The sequence below is a fragment of the Amphibalanus amphitrite genome, unplaced genomic scaffold (genome assembly GCF_019059575.1).
Source record: "Amphibalanus amphitrite isolate SeventyFive unplaced genomic scaffold, NRLGWU_Aamphi_draft 000392F_arrow, whole genome shotgun sequence".
Lineage (NCBI taxonomy): Eukaryota > Metazoa > Arthropoda > Thecostraca > Balanomorpha > Balanidae > Amphibalanus > Amphibalanus amphitrite.
Window position 1 is genome coordinate 306,700 of NW_024881886.1, and position 14,901 is coordinate 321,600.

Here is a 14,901-nt window from a genome sequence, read left to right on the forward strand (position 1 = left end):
AACAAAGAGTACCCAATCATTCTTTTTGTGCATCCCTCTGAACGCGGAAATATGCAGTGACTTTCGACACCTGTTTATTTTCAAACGAACTGTCTTCGTCTCGTCTACCATCTTACATTCTACAAAGTATGCTGAGAACGTCATCAATCCGAGGTCCGTCGCAGACCGCTACCTGCCGATATCTCGAACACGAAATCACGCCAAACACCGCACTGTCGATCGGGATGAACAAATCCAACACGACTATATCGTCTAATAAGGCACTGCGGTAGCACTGTTCGCGGCTCAGCCACGGAAGGGCAAACGTGATTTAAGGATAAACCTAAAACTTTAGTTAGTCCAGTCATCTTCATATTCCATTGATGTCAGAAGTTGAAAAAACTCAACCCAAATCAGATGCTTTTTACATAAATGCACTCAAAACGTAAGGAATGCATTTAGCAGAATAAAAGAAAATATCTCTAATTATCACTCGAAACGCTAGAAATAAACAGAATACAACAATGAAGCAAGAAAAAGGTGCATGAGAACGCATAAAACTCAAAACAAAACGGCGCGGAAGGTTGTGCGTATGATACCTACAGCTGCATCTAAGCAAAGATCGAGTCAAACAACATCGCCCGAATTCGGCACACCGAACATTCGAGACTGACAGTAAAGGATGTCCTCTTCTGACGGTCGGTATAGATAGACACAACCTGGCTCTGAGTATCTTCTCAGATATAGATCTCAAGAAATGACACGCGACTTGAAGTCACGCTTAGATGTCGAGAAATGACACACATCTTGAGATCAGGCTAGGTAACGAGGCACTTACAGTAACTAAAATCACGACAGTAACAACGCTCTAAATGGCCAACAACCATGTGCTGCCATTTCTTGCAATATGCTTCATTTGATAGATGATGAGCTGTGAGACTGAGGACGTTTTATTAAACCACCATCACAATGCTGACTCAGAGTATTATTTCACCTCTGACCATCTTACATGTGTGTGACCTGATGTTGACCTGCCGAGGTCACTGTTCACAATCACCCCAGACGCAGGACGAGTCCATCATATCAGAGGCTTCTGGGACCCCCTGACGAGCGGCATGCTCGATCAGCTTCTGGGCCTCTCTGCGAATAGAAAAACAGTATTCAGAGCTTATCAGGCATCTGGCAAGCAAACTTGGCATTGACAATCATGTAGGATTACTTGTGAGTTGCGAGCGATATGGAGATCTGTGGCACAACATCTGAGTCATGGATCATACCCGATAAAACTGGGTCAACTTTGGAATATAAGTACAATTTAAAGTAGCACCGCTCAATGTTTAACGTGCGACCATCACCACTGAACACATATGCATTCGTTGCCGTTTTAGTTACCCGGGCTGGAGGTCCTCTGTCAGCCCCTGCAGGTGGCCCACGGCCAGGTTATACGAGGAGTGCGGATGGCCCTGGTCGGCCGCCTTCCTGAACCACTTCATGGCCTCCGAGTGGTCCTTCTCGACGCCCCGACCTGTCGTCGGAAGGGAATGGTGTGTCGCTGTCGCACGGTAACTATGTAGATTGTTATAATCGAGTTATGTTTTGCAAACATACAGGTATCGCACTTTACCTTACATACTGGTGTACTATGTAGTGTGAAACAACATTAAAAAATAAAAGTTTCCTACCGATGACTTGATATATATCATGATAAAACCTATGTACCAATACGGAGAGTGCGTATTTGCTCTCCCTCAGCTCACGTTTACCTATGTTTGAGTATCCAAACTGCTACCCTGACCAACACCTAAAAGTCAAAGGTACTATAAACACCACTTCGCTGCCACCCCCTGTGGAGCCCCTGCCCTTGCCACCGGGTCGCCTCGACTGTTGGCCTCACCATGCAGGTAGCGCTGACCGATCAGATGCTGGGCCTCCGTGTGACCTATGTGGGCGTACGCCCGGGTCACATGAAAATGGAAATGATCGAAGTGGTAGTAGCACCAGTAGCCCAGTGAGACGACGAAGGCGAGAGCCACCACCTGAAGAACGAGAGCGGGTGTTAGTGGGTGTTTAGGGTAGATGCCGTATACTTACATAGATATATATGTACATCGATAAGATTACTAGTGTAGTGCATTCATTTATACTTTTCGATTGTGTACGAGTATGTGGTTATAAAATCGTCAAAGAAGTGCACCCACTTGCTGGGTAGGTATCTTATGAAATAAGCGGCGATCAACTATTTAGGATATTAATGAGATCGCCTGTCATATCCTACAACTATATATCCAGAGTCAAACCCCAAAATCCCCTGTCACCACATAGTTATATATCCTGATCTTCCCTCAGTCAATCACAACAGTCTTTGTTTGTTTTGTTGGGTTAGGCCCTTTCGGTCGACAAGACCATTGCAGAGCCGGAAGGATGATAGGAATTAGGGGGAGACATTGGTCTGGGCAGGCACCCTAGTGAGTCGCCGGGGCTGAGCCCGTCCGAAGACAGGCCACCCAGCCCCAAGGCACTCACTCCACCCGGCTACGGGGTGCGCTCCCTCGGGAGCAGCGGTGCCGCTCCAAGGGAGCAGCCCGCATGAGATAAAGTTGCCTGTCCAGCCCGGAGGGGGGTTGCGGCGTGGAGGAGAAGGATTTCTGTTTCCTGAGGATAGAAGCACGGATAGGTGGACAACAGTCAGTCTATTAAACCATATCACCTGCTACTCCTTAGTGTTTGTTTTCCCGTTCCCGGTATGCTATTTTCGTGGTCACGTGTTGTCCTTGGATTGAGTTTTGTGCTATCCGGTACCTTAAGTCCATACTAGAGATGTCAATCGGATACCAACATTTTGGTATACCGATAACCAAACCGATACCAACTTGGTATTTGGTATTTCAATCCTCCTTTATTTGGTATTTTGTCGGTATTATGAACCCTCACTAATATATAAGAAGCTGATAAATTTGTATAAATTTGGTATTTGCCTCATGTTACTAGGTTGGTTCGGTTTCGGTATTTCCTCACGGTTTTGGTTGGTATTTGGTTTGGTACCGGTATTCCGATTTTCTGTAATTGACATCACTAGTCCATACCATGCTGCCTGCTGCAGACTTGAACCAGCCGCTCTAAGCAAGAACACGTTCGATTCGGCGAGTGAGAGGGATGAACGTAAGAGCTCCCCCAAAAGTCTTTCACAAATACTGAACAGTCCGAGCCACGCAGACACACCGCTTCTTTTGATTTCATTGACATGCATGTTTTTCGCATATGTGGCAATTTCAGTCGACCACATAAGGTTTGGTTACATAAAAGGCAGGTAAAAGATCCCATCAAAAAATAAATGTTTACTTCTGCACACATGCAGATCAATTGCTTTGTAAATTTCAACGAATGTACGTACGAGTATGTTGTACGTTTACGTATGCACGTTCGACGAGGTACGTCCCCTATGTTACGTTCAACTAAAGAGACTGCCTGACATGAGGCATAGCCCTTTCCGGATAATTAATGATCCTTATCGAGTTTTCCAGTTGGCCTTAACTTTTAAGGTCACATGACATATCATTTGACGCGTCTTCATGAGAAAATCACAAAGCCAGTGAATCGTTCGCATACCTGCATATGACACCAGTTTTTGCAAACAAAAATGCAACGTTTGAAGGCTTTATGTGATTAAGTGAGACAATGCCACTTATTTCCAGAAATTCCAAAAATCGAGCGTTGGCGCCCACAAGCTAACAAAGCAGTTACACGATTAATATAGGACATTGCCTGCAAGTCATTTGTGACCAGCGCATTACATACACGTGTGAGACCCGACAGTAAAAACAAAATTTTAGGCATAGCTCGGGAACCGCCCACAGACTACTGTCTGGCGTTCCAGGATACTGCTCGCTCGCTGCACCAACTCCAGTAGTTCATATCTCGGAGGCCCGTCGAGCTAGGTCAGGTCCGAGCGCAGACGGGCCGGGATATTTCCTGATCGGGAGGAAAGATGACGACCGAGACCAGGCATGTGCGACGTGGTCATTCCATCTTAACGGCACTGATTGGTGACGTTGTTCGACACAGAATCCAAGAACAAGGAAAATTGGTCAAAAGGATTTTTTAATTATCTAGTCTGCACGATACAATTCTCTCCTAGTTAAAAGCACCATCACTGATACCATCAAATGAACAGACTGAAAGCGCGGTTTCACACATATTCAACTTCCCATACCTCATGCCACAGCCCGGTCAACCTGACCCAGTATTCAGCCAGTCACTGACCTCCAGAAGAATGCAGAGCCAAGTATCGGGCTTCTTTCGTCTGGCCAGGTACACCTTTCCTCCGTAGGGAAGCGACGGGTCCCAGTCCAACGGCTGGTAGTGCGGCCCCCCTACCGACCGACGTCTCTGACGAACGTCAGAGTGTGGCGCCATCAGGTCACCAGGTCACGTTCACGTTCACCAGATTAAAACCACCAGTCAAGATCCCAGCCAGTCTATGGAGCAGCGTCGTGAAAAGAGCCTCTGGTCTAGCTGCTCAGTGCTCCGCCAAAATCACGGCGCAGCAGTGCAGTGTGGTCGGTAGCCGAGACCCGCTCGGTGCGGTCGATAAGCGGCCCCCGTCGCCACAACACGACCGGTGTGGGGCACGTGGCAATACGGGACGGGGCTGCGCGACGCACGGCACCGACGGTAGCCCGGTCCTGACGTACCCCCTCCCCCCCCTCCTCCCTAGGTGGATGACGCAATTAACCCCGGAAGTTCTTGCGGCGCAGTTGACCCTGCTTCTGGAATATGATATTTGGATGACTGGTTTGCAATGAAGGTGGAATTGAGCTCTTAGGCATTGATGTTTTACACATGGCCAACAAGTCCGGATTCTGAAAATATGAAGGAGCTGATAAAAAAACTACGCAACCATGAACCAACGTAAGCAGGCGTCATATCCGAACAAACCATGTTTCGCTACCTAATGCTTTTTGTCGACATATACATATTCAAGCTAGTTATTCGGCCAATGGCAGCGAAACCTAACGTGCACAATTGCTGCTCTATTTTAGCTTGCTTTGGCCCAAAACCTTTGTCTGGCGTGCCATAAATATGATACGGGTCTGCATTGACAAAGCAAAGCATATCAATCAACAATCGTCTGTCTGCTTTTCTTATTTCGCACCACCAAACCTTCCTCAGTGTCGAGTTACGTCCACAAAATAATGCTGCAGAGGTGCTGCACAAAACACCTCTACTATTTTACACAAACTTACACAAACTTTCCTGACAGCGCCTGTGTCGACCTTGCCGACTGGTTGCAACACAGACTGCGGCCTTCGTAATTCGAGACCAAGGTTTGAGGGCACTGGACTCTGCTAGGGGGGAGGGTAGACTGCAGGGAAGGCGCATACATTTGTGGGACAAAAAGGGATATTTTTGCGCCAGCTACGGTGGGTATAAGTGGGTGATCGAAATGAAGTGAAAATAAACCACAATTAATAAGCGGACTGAGAGTCAACGGCTGGAACAGCGTGCACTAGGCTGTATCATATGAGACTAACTCATGCGATTTACGATAAAAAAAACGTTCCACAAGTCGACGTGAAGCAGGAACATCTTTATGCGATACTTAAACGGGCGATGCTAGTTAGTCCCTGATATTCGATCACGCTACCACACGGAGCATCAATGCAAATGTGATCCATTCTTTTACAATAGAAAACTGTCCAGATTTTCATATTCACTGTGATGCAGATCGTGGCAAGGTATCGACTATCCATTGCATACGTAGTGGAACAAATATTTTCAACCTAAATCAGGTCTGGCGTCCAGCTACATAGATTGAACAGCATCGTCATCCGCAGTTGCCAATTGTCAATACCATTGACTGCGAGGCTCTCGTACTCGTTCCATTGAGCGATAGATGTGAAACTGTGACTTGTAGCTGCATGGAATGTATTAACGATTTGTGATTACCCTGAAAGCAAAGATAGAACGGACAATTCTGCCACAATTTAGAGATTAACGTATCAGACCCAACCCACTTTGTCCATCGGAGAAGTATTTTCCTCTTGAGATCCGCCATATATCATTGTTCCAGGCCAGCTGTGACACAGCGCCTTGAGTCCTTGTTCATATTACAGCGGGTGCTGGACATTTCCTGGCCGTGCTATCGATTGGTACGGCCACCAGGTGTAGTTTGCACAGGCAGGACGCAGTGCTAAGATAACGCTTAGATCAGCAGTGCAGACTCGGCGGCCAGAAACCGAGATATGCATTAGGAATGCGCGGTATTTGAGCCGGCTAAATGACAGCACCGCTTCTTCAAACTGCCAACTGAAAAGAGATTACCATCTGAAGAAAATAGGCATCTGGGTAAAATTTCAGTTTGGGGAAAACCTGTTTCTAGCCAAGTGCCTATTTTTGATGCAAGAGCCCTCATGTGTGTAAACTGTAAATACTTGTTGTAACAGATGGATAAAATCTGTCTCGTTGTTTGATTAACAGGCACTTGTTGGCTTCAAGCTGTAACATTTCCAACAGGTCCAAAACTTCTGACACCAATCGTTAACTGGTGTGTGGAATTGGTGGCCGTACGACGCTTATTTATGACATTGCCACCATATTTTGATGGAAACACAGCATGAAAATTTATGAGCTATCACATGTAAATAAGACCTGTAAGCTGTCACGTTGAAAAACTGACATGTAATATACCTACAGCTTTTTGCACATGCTGCAGCAAGCTCATCATCAGCATCTGCACTGCGTCGTGAAACTCAATTTTGCAAAAAAAAACTTTTAGTTTTTTTTTTTTGGGGGGGGGCGACATTTTAAAGTCTAATAATTATGTGCTGTTACAATATGCCTCTTGGACAAGAGCGTGTTTATTCATACACAAACAATAATTGCTCCAAACAATTCGCAAATCACTGCAACCTAACTCTGAAACAATACCCTTCACAGCCAATCGCTTCCTGACCAAGGCTCACAATGCATGCCAATTAAACATACAGCTCGATTATTAAAAACCTGCCAATCACCTATTCGTATACGGCCTTCGAGAAGTAACAATAGCAATGGCTATCGTTTTATCAAGGAAGGCTACTTGGTAAAACTTAAACAGTTGTAATATCCAATCAAATCGCATGAAATTTAGTTTTAATGACTACGGGGTAAATTGGAGGGCAAATGACACAATTTTGTAGGAAGCCCACGTGGTCTGCAGACTGGGACTTTGCTCTATTAACAGACCACACATGACGCTGAAGCTGCAGCTGAAAAATAGTTGCCAGATATCCCTGGTAGATGACAAGGGGCTGAGTGAACTAACAATTACCAGATCGGACAGCTCAGAGTGGACGATTTTCCGTAGAAATCAGCGTTGGTAAACACTGACGGGGCAGTATCTGGCTGTCCTCAGAACCGCGCGATTTTATCGATTTTTGGGTAGTATTGCATGCATTAAGAGCGAAGTAGGACGCCGCCATTTTGTTTTCACAAAAAATAGGACTCCGAAAATGAAGCAGGCTTGACATAGAGCGTTTCTTAGGTCATAAATACTGAGCTTATTCTTTCAATACGCTTTGTTCGGAGGCCGTGTTTAATGTGTAATACTCACAGGATTTCAAACGATTATTTCTAGGAGTTAGTAAACTGAGTTGCAGCCGGTCACAACGCTCTGTGAAATATTTTGACCCATGTAAGCTTATGCAATATGCATAACATGGCATATGCATAAATTACGTTAGTTAGGCCAGCTCCCAGCTTTCTCTTTCAGTCTCCTTCCAAAACAATGGCCCATGACATCACCATTTTTGCACCAAATACGCATGAGCCATTTGTATGCCTTTGTGTTGTGGCGCGTACAAGTCACAGTGCAGAGCTACAAGCCCTCTAGGTGCAGACACCACCATGTAGCTCCCACCAACAGGCCGTGGCCGTGAGAAATCGATTTACAGACCTCCGCTGAAGGCGATATATAAACAGAGACCGCTTCAGATACAGTAATTGTTCAGCAGGGCTTCGTCCAGAGAGTGGCGGAGCTCCAAACTATTGGAAAAACCCGGCTAGCGCTGGTATATTTGGCAAATAAACCTCGCAACCAGCATGCGTTTCACATTTTCGGTAAGTCTTTCGTAGTCCTAAGTTTAAAATGTTTTAACTAATTAAATAAGTCAATTTTTCGAGATAAATCATAAGATTAATTGTTAAGTCACCAATTCAGGTGTATTCAAGTGCGGCTCTTGGTTATAAACTGCTGTCAACGATCTTTTACTAACCGATAACCAGTGGTTATCAACTGCAGTCAACAGCTCTTCATGCATTAACAGATGACCAATGGTAAACAACTGCTGTTAACAACACTTAATTAGACGTTAATTAATAGTTATCAGTTGACCAAGGATCGTCCTCGAATACAGCCGAATTAGTAACTTTGTTACTTATCTTTGGATCTATTTGAGGATGAGGTCAATTAAAATATGGTGATATCCAGAAAGATAATTGCAAAAGAGAGAATATTGAACTTTTAAAGTCAATAAAAGTATATGCAAGCACCAACATTTATGTCCATAGACAATTTAAACCTATGTCAGCATTGGATAGAGTAATAGCTGTTTTGCATAAATCGTCATATTATCACAATGCACAACAATGCATCCTTGTGGACGGTTTCTGTGAATGCCCAGCTCACGCTGTCCTCCGTTTTCAGCTACTGCTGACAGTGCTGATGCTGGCTGCCGCCGTTTTCGCTGACGGGTTTTTCGACGATGACGGCCCATTCGGTGACGATGGCTTCTTCGATGACGACTTCTTTGGCGACGACGACGGGCTGAGATTCCGACGATTCGGTCTGTTCAGACCGAGATTCTTCGGTTTCGGTCGTCCTTACATTTTCGGAGCTCGACCGTTCTTCGGCCACTGCGGCTTCTTCTGCTGAATGAGGGAGTACCGAGAGCAAGAACTTTGAAACACGAATGAGAGACGGATGCCCAAGCCGACGAGAGAGCTACTTGCATGTGTTGATCGTGCCGCCGTTTACAACATATGTACAGTGCAAATGGACGCGATATTTGCAAACCAGCTGAATGCATCATGCATGTTTTAGCAATGGTAACATTTGTCAGTTAGTTGGGCTCGAAAACACTGTTTCGTTACGTCAATGTCATTGCCTGCGCAGGTAAGACTGTGGTGCTGACGGTTTCATGCAATAAAAGGCTAAATGTAAACTATCTCGGATGAATAAATGTCGTTCACAACTGAAAAATTATTTTCAAATTACGGTATTCCGATATCACGACGAGATAAATAGCGTCCACCCGGCGAGTAAACGGGTCAATGACACCCCACCACACAACCATTACATAATCCCACTGCCGTAGCCGAACATACAACACCTAACAGCTCACACTGCAGACTCTCACACGGAAGTACGTACGTACACCTTCTCACCCACACCATGCGTGTTTCCGCTTCCCTAGTATCACCGGCAGCTGGTCCGGTTCACGCCAGGCCAATGTCCGCTGCACGAGCGCCAGAGCTCCCGGCTAGCTGGGCGTGGCCCCAGCACCCCATGTCCACTGCAGACGCCGGCTAATCCGCCGGGCAGACGGTGGAATTTGTCCGCATTTCGGCGCGGGGCGGGGATTTTTGCCCGTCTGTCACGCAGTGCTCGGGTGTGGTATAAAGCCTGGCGGAGATGTGGAGCAGTCAGACCCTGAGGGCGCCCTCGGAGACCAGTGCAGCCCTCTCGACCCGCCCGCCGCCGCCGGGCCCGCAGCCATGAAGGCCGTCTTTGCAGTAAGTCCTGGACCCTGGTTCACTGAAAACTACTTAATATGAGCACTTCAAATAATCACAAATTGCGTCGTGCCATTCTTCTAATAAAAAATAAGGCCTGCGAGCTGTATAAGTATATCAAATGTTTGCGGACAAAATACAGCTTGAGGCTGTCCTGGTTTAGCTAACTTTTGACATTATTAAGGAGGAGGAATTTGAGTAGATAACGACACAAACTAACTTTTAAATGTAGCCAAGCTCATCTGATGCTGTGCAGCTGTTGAAAGTAAACAAAAATTTGCTTGGAATAAAAAACTGCTCACGCCTCACAAAACCATACCTACATTTCAACTGTATATGTTTTTCGTCTTCTAATGGTGCCATAATGGTAAAAGAGAGATCGTAAAAGTCTAATGGGATTATGTTTTCATGAGATGACTTTTGTTCTGCTTTACTTTTATCAATTTCTGGCTGTTCCATGGTTCAACTAACTGGAAAATGCGCAAATACAGTGTTTCAGGCTAATTAAAATCATGTGAGTTTAAATTGATCGGCTTAAAATATAAGCTTTGGATTTGATTTCGTAAACCATTGTGAAAAAAAAAATTGAAGAGACGATAACTATAAATGATAACTGACCCCTCATCCAAGCTGGCCAATACCCGTTGGAATGGCTCGATTTCGAAGGGAACTGACACCGTGTCGTCTGTTCTATTGCAGCTGCTCCTGCTGGCGGTGCTGGTCGCCCAGGGCTCTGCCCAGTTCGGATTCGACGACGACCTCTTCGGTGACGATTTATTCGATGATGATTTATTCGATGATGACCTCTTCGATGATGACCTCTTCGATGATGACCTCTTCGACGATGACATCTTCGATGATGATTTATTCGATGATGATTTATTCGATGATGGTTTATTCGATGACGACAATTTCGGCTTTGACGGCTGGCTGAGCCTGCTGAGAGGTCGCGGTCGCTTTGGAGGAAGGTACTTCTTCTCCCACTACTACCGGATGCTGCGGCTGCTCAAATACTACCGCCTCTTCGGATACTTCGGTAGGCCCTACTACGGCCGTGGATTCGGCATCGGGGGCCGGCTCGGAGGACTTTTGGGAGGAATCGGAGGACGGTTCGGAGGACGGTTCGGAAGCAAGTTCGGCGGAATCAGAGGAATTGGCGGGCTCGGCGGAGTTGGCGGGCTCCGCGGAATTGGCGGGCTCCGCGGAGTTGGCGGGCTCGGGGGAGTTGGCGGGCTCGGGGGAGTTGGCGGACTCGGTGCGATTAGCGGGTACGGAGGTCAGTTCGGAGGTCACCGAGGTATTGGTCTCAGCGGTCTCCTGAGCGGAGGAAAGCTCGGAGGAGTCGGCGCTCTGGGCGGCGGCGGCGCCCTGGGCGGTGCCGGGTTCGTGGGAGGTCAGAGCTTCACCTCGTCAGGATTCAACAGCTACTACCGTCCGTACGGGTACAACTATAGGTACCCCCACTACTACCGGCAGCCCTATTACAACCAGTACCGGCAGCCGTATTACAGCCACTACAACTACTACCGGCCCAACTATGGGTACAGCCACTACTATAACCCATACAACCAGTACTACTACGGAGGTCTCGGCCAGGCCAGATCTGGGGTCTCGGCTGGAACTTCTAGCTATGGAAAGTAGGCACCGCTAACTGTCGCTAATATTGAGATCAGGGCGGTTTGTGTCACTGCAGCTATATGAACTGAAATCGCTCACACAGTTTCATTTATTACGGGCTAATAATTCGTGTTCTTTGGGCAGTAAATTGGAGCTGGGCTTTGCGTTTGAAAAAGCCACGAGATGTGTACTTTGTACTGGCTCCACTTCCAGAGCAAGGCATAATGTTTCAGGAAATACAGAAGTGTCTTGATGAATAATTAAAACTTGGTGAATAGGCTCAGTATCACGCTTGTGGCAATACAAATCTGCGCTTGGATTGCTGTAAGGTCAGGTAAAGGTTTTCACAATTGGCCTCTATCCAACTTCTTATTTGTGTGTTCTGTGTATGTAACCTATCTTTAATTATGTCTGTGATCTTGGCATGACAATATACATTGCATGACATATTGTTTGACCTTTTCCTGTCCAATATCAATATTAATGAGGTTAACTGCATAGCACTGGCAGATACAGGGGGCAGAATGGAGCATTCTCGGTTTTTCACAAGAAACACGTAAAATGCGGCAACTATTTCAGTGCCTCGTTTTGATCAATTGTACTCCCACTTATAAAATATCATGGCCCTGAACCAAAGACCTTTCACCTGTGACCTCTTGCTCCGAGTTATATCAGGTCAGAAAGATCATTCGACATATGTCGGCCAGAGGCGGCGGAAGGTAATTAGGAATGGGGGGGGGGGGGGGCGGGGGCGGTGCCTTCCAGTCCAGTTCAAATACGTGTTGCACCATATAATGTGGCTGCCACCGTGGCTGTTGTTGTTCGCGTTGAACAAATTGTTTCCTTTGCACCAATGACGTCATTAAAGTTAGCCAAAGCCAATTATTGCAAACCTTTTTGGTTGGTAACACTCGCACTGCAAAATGCTAGCCAATAGGTAAGCAAAATAGTTATGTACGATGACATTGACAACATCAATCCAAATTACTCGCTCTATCAACTTAATAAAAAGGTACTCAGTCAAACCGGCATTTATTCATGACATAGTATGGAAGTATTGTGGTATTTCATCGATAACAATTTTGCGGGGGCAAAAAGATATGTGCGTTTTCAAGTTTTTATTTGTGTTATTGGAAACGTGCCAACAAGTGAGAAGAGGCGCATCCCATGGATTATGGTGGTTGACAAAGTCGCTTGAACAGCAGGTTAAGTTCATTGGTTTCTGATGACCTCGAATGACTTTAATTTTACCTTCGGTACCTATTTGTTGGAACTAATTTGGAATTTAGCCCTTGCCGGACCCATTGCTTTCCTGCCGAAGGAGAGGGTTGGTACGACCCCCCTCGCCGTTTCGCTCCTAATTGTGCTAAAGCCTCGCGAGAAAGAAACGAGCGTGTGCGCCGTTACGAGACGCATCGATAATGGTACCCAATTTCAAGGTCTCAGATAAAATCAGGCAAATAAAACCTCTGAGGTCAGTTCAAGGGGCCCAAGGCACAGGCCCGGTTTTTGGTAAATAACATTACCCCCCCCCCCGCCCCAAAAAAAAAGATCGTAGAGCCGCGATTTTGGCAGCATTTTGTTATCGTGTTTGTCTAGCTTAGGCACATCGAATGGTGTACTTTTTGTTCGGGTGAGTTCACCTTAAAGGTAGTGTGCCACCTTTGAAAGATTTCCCATTTTATTTTTCCTAGGATAAGAAGCTTCTGTTTTTACCTAATATCGCAAAAAAATCAAAAATGGGCCTGGAATAGTGCCTTTTTCGCCTAAAAGTTTATCGGTTTTTCGATATGTATAACAACTGTAGCGGACTGACCTGCAAACAGGCGTCGGCAACAATCGCGAATGCGGCGCACATGTGACAATAAGCAAAGGTCATTATAGAGTTACGACGTACGGGAATGAGTTATCAGCTGTCTAATCGTAGACAACACAATGTCGAGCCTTAAACTGTAAGCCTGAATTGGTATTGTTTCTTTTATTTGGCTGTCGAACATTATTTATGGTTTGGAAATATGATTTTATGTAAAATAATTGATATGAAAAAGCCGTCTCTTAAGTTATGACCCCATTTCACCACACGCAAGTGGCAGAAATGACAATGATCAGCTGACGCATTTTTCTTGGCCGAAGTCAGAGCGCGCGGCCCGACGCACCACCACCGCACCACAAAGTATGAGCAGAAGCCGCGCCCAAAGCCAGGGCCCCGGTAACGTGAGGTAGCCGAGTCGGGGCAGCGTGCGCTGACCCAAGACGGGGCCGCAGCTTTGGGCGCGGTCTACCGCATCCCCGCGGGCAGCCCCGGGCTATCACATGACACCGGGAGGACGCGCGGCCCCGGCTTGGGTCAGCGCACGCTGCTCCGACTCGGCTACCTCACGTTACCGGGGCCCTGGCTTTGGGCGCGGTCTACCGCACCACCTGACAGGCGTGTTCGAAACCGCAGGAGATGATGATGAACGGGTTTATCGAAACTTGATTGGATGAGCATATCGGTACTTAGCGATTTCAGTGTGTGCATTTATTGTTCATAGTGGTGTGAAATGTGGTTGGGGTACGACCGACAACCCGTCGGGGCGAATTTCGCACTGGGGTACTCAAAATTTGAAGAATTTAAGACGTTTCCATGAGTTTTGAAGGTATGGATAAGATCTAAAAATCCGGTTCTCCTTATCTGGGCCATTAACTCCATACGGTCCAGGAAAGCTTGCACACTACCTTTAAGGTGTTGACTGTTGATCTCGGGTCAAGGTCAGGTCAGTGCTACCCACTCCAGGTCACGAAGTTGGTCGAAGGAGGCCATATCGCATATCATTCGCTACTGCAGGTCTTTCCGAGTCCATTGTAGCTTTTCGATTGGCTAGCTCAATTTGATTGGGAGTTCTTGACGAAGAACTCATATGACCTTAGTGATGTCATAAGTGACGCCAAGTAAGGTCAACAATGCAAAAGTGAAGCACCGGACCTTGCAAGGAATGTACAGGGTGTCTCAAAAGTTCGTATACACATTTCCCATGCCCATAAAGCATATAAGAACCGGCCAAAAATGTAAGGTTTTTGTGTCTGTGTGCACACTAGACAAATATGCATGCTTTGACAACTGATTCGGGAGGTTGGAAATCAAACCCTTTGCTGTATCTCCAAAAATATTTACCAATACCGATTTTCGTCGCTCCGTCAGCTGCCGGAGGCTGATAAAAGGTTACCAGCTTTCAAGCTCTTGTAAGGGAATCCCCTGCAGTTTCTGCGTCGGAATTAGGTTTGACGAGCTCCCCGGCAACATCCGCTTCTCCCTGAAAGCCGACAGCGTGCATCGACACCATCCGTGAGTATTTTGTAGGTCTTCTCTGGCGCTAACTCCTTCATGAATGACTGGCGCCGACCTCCCAAGCACCATTTTCCTTTTCAAAACAACCCCATTCCTGAACAAATGGGAAGTGCCAGGGGAAAATTTTTCGCAGCATGTCGTAGAAGAATGTGTCGGCCATCTGTTTCTTAGACACATTGTGCAAATTTTGCAAATCCCAAACGCTC

General features: G+C 46.4%; 2 protein-coding genes across 2 annotated transcripts in view; one reads left to right on the forward strand and one right to left on the reverse strand.

Moving 5' to 3' along the window:
* Positions 1 to 61: 61 nt before the first annotated feature.
* LOC122390358 (uncharacterized protein NMB1327-like) overlaps positions 62 to 14,901 on the reverse strand; it is a 99,245-nt gene continuing 84,405 nt past the window's right edge. The window contains exons 3-5 of the mRNA XM_043383244.1: positions 1,874 to 2,015; positions 1,372 to 1,504; positions 62 to 1,119 (exon numbers count right to left, since the gene is read on the reverse strand). Coding sequence (XP_043239179.1) covers positions 1,020 to 1,119; positions 1,372 to 1,504; positions 1,874 to 2,015 — 375 coding nt within the window. The 3' untranslated portion in view covers positions 62 to 1,019. The remainder of the gene's footprint in view (positions 1,120 to 1,371; positions 1,505 to 1,873; positions 2,016 to 14,901) is intronic.
* On the forward strand, positions 9,560 to 11,815 carry LOC122390352 (ATP-dependent RNA helicase A-like). The gene is made up of 2 exons (XM_043383231.1): positions 9,560 to 9,750; positions 10,450 to 11,815. The coding sequence occupies exons 1-2, from the start codon at positions 9,733 to 9,735 to the stop codon at positions 11,389 to 11,391; spliced, it is 960 nt and encodes a 319-aa protein (XP_043239166.1). The 5' UTR covers positions 9,560 to 9,732; the 3' UTR covers positions 11,392 to 11,815.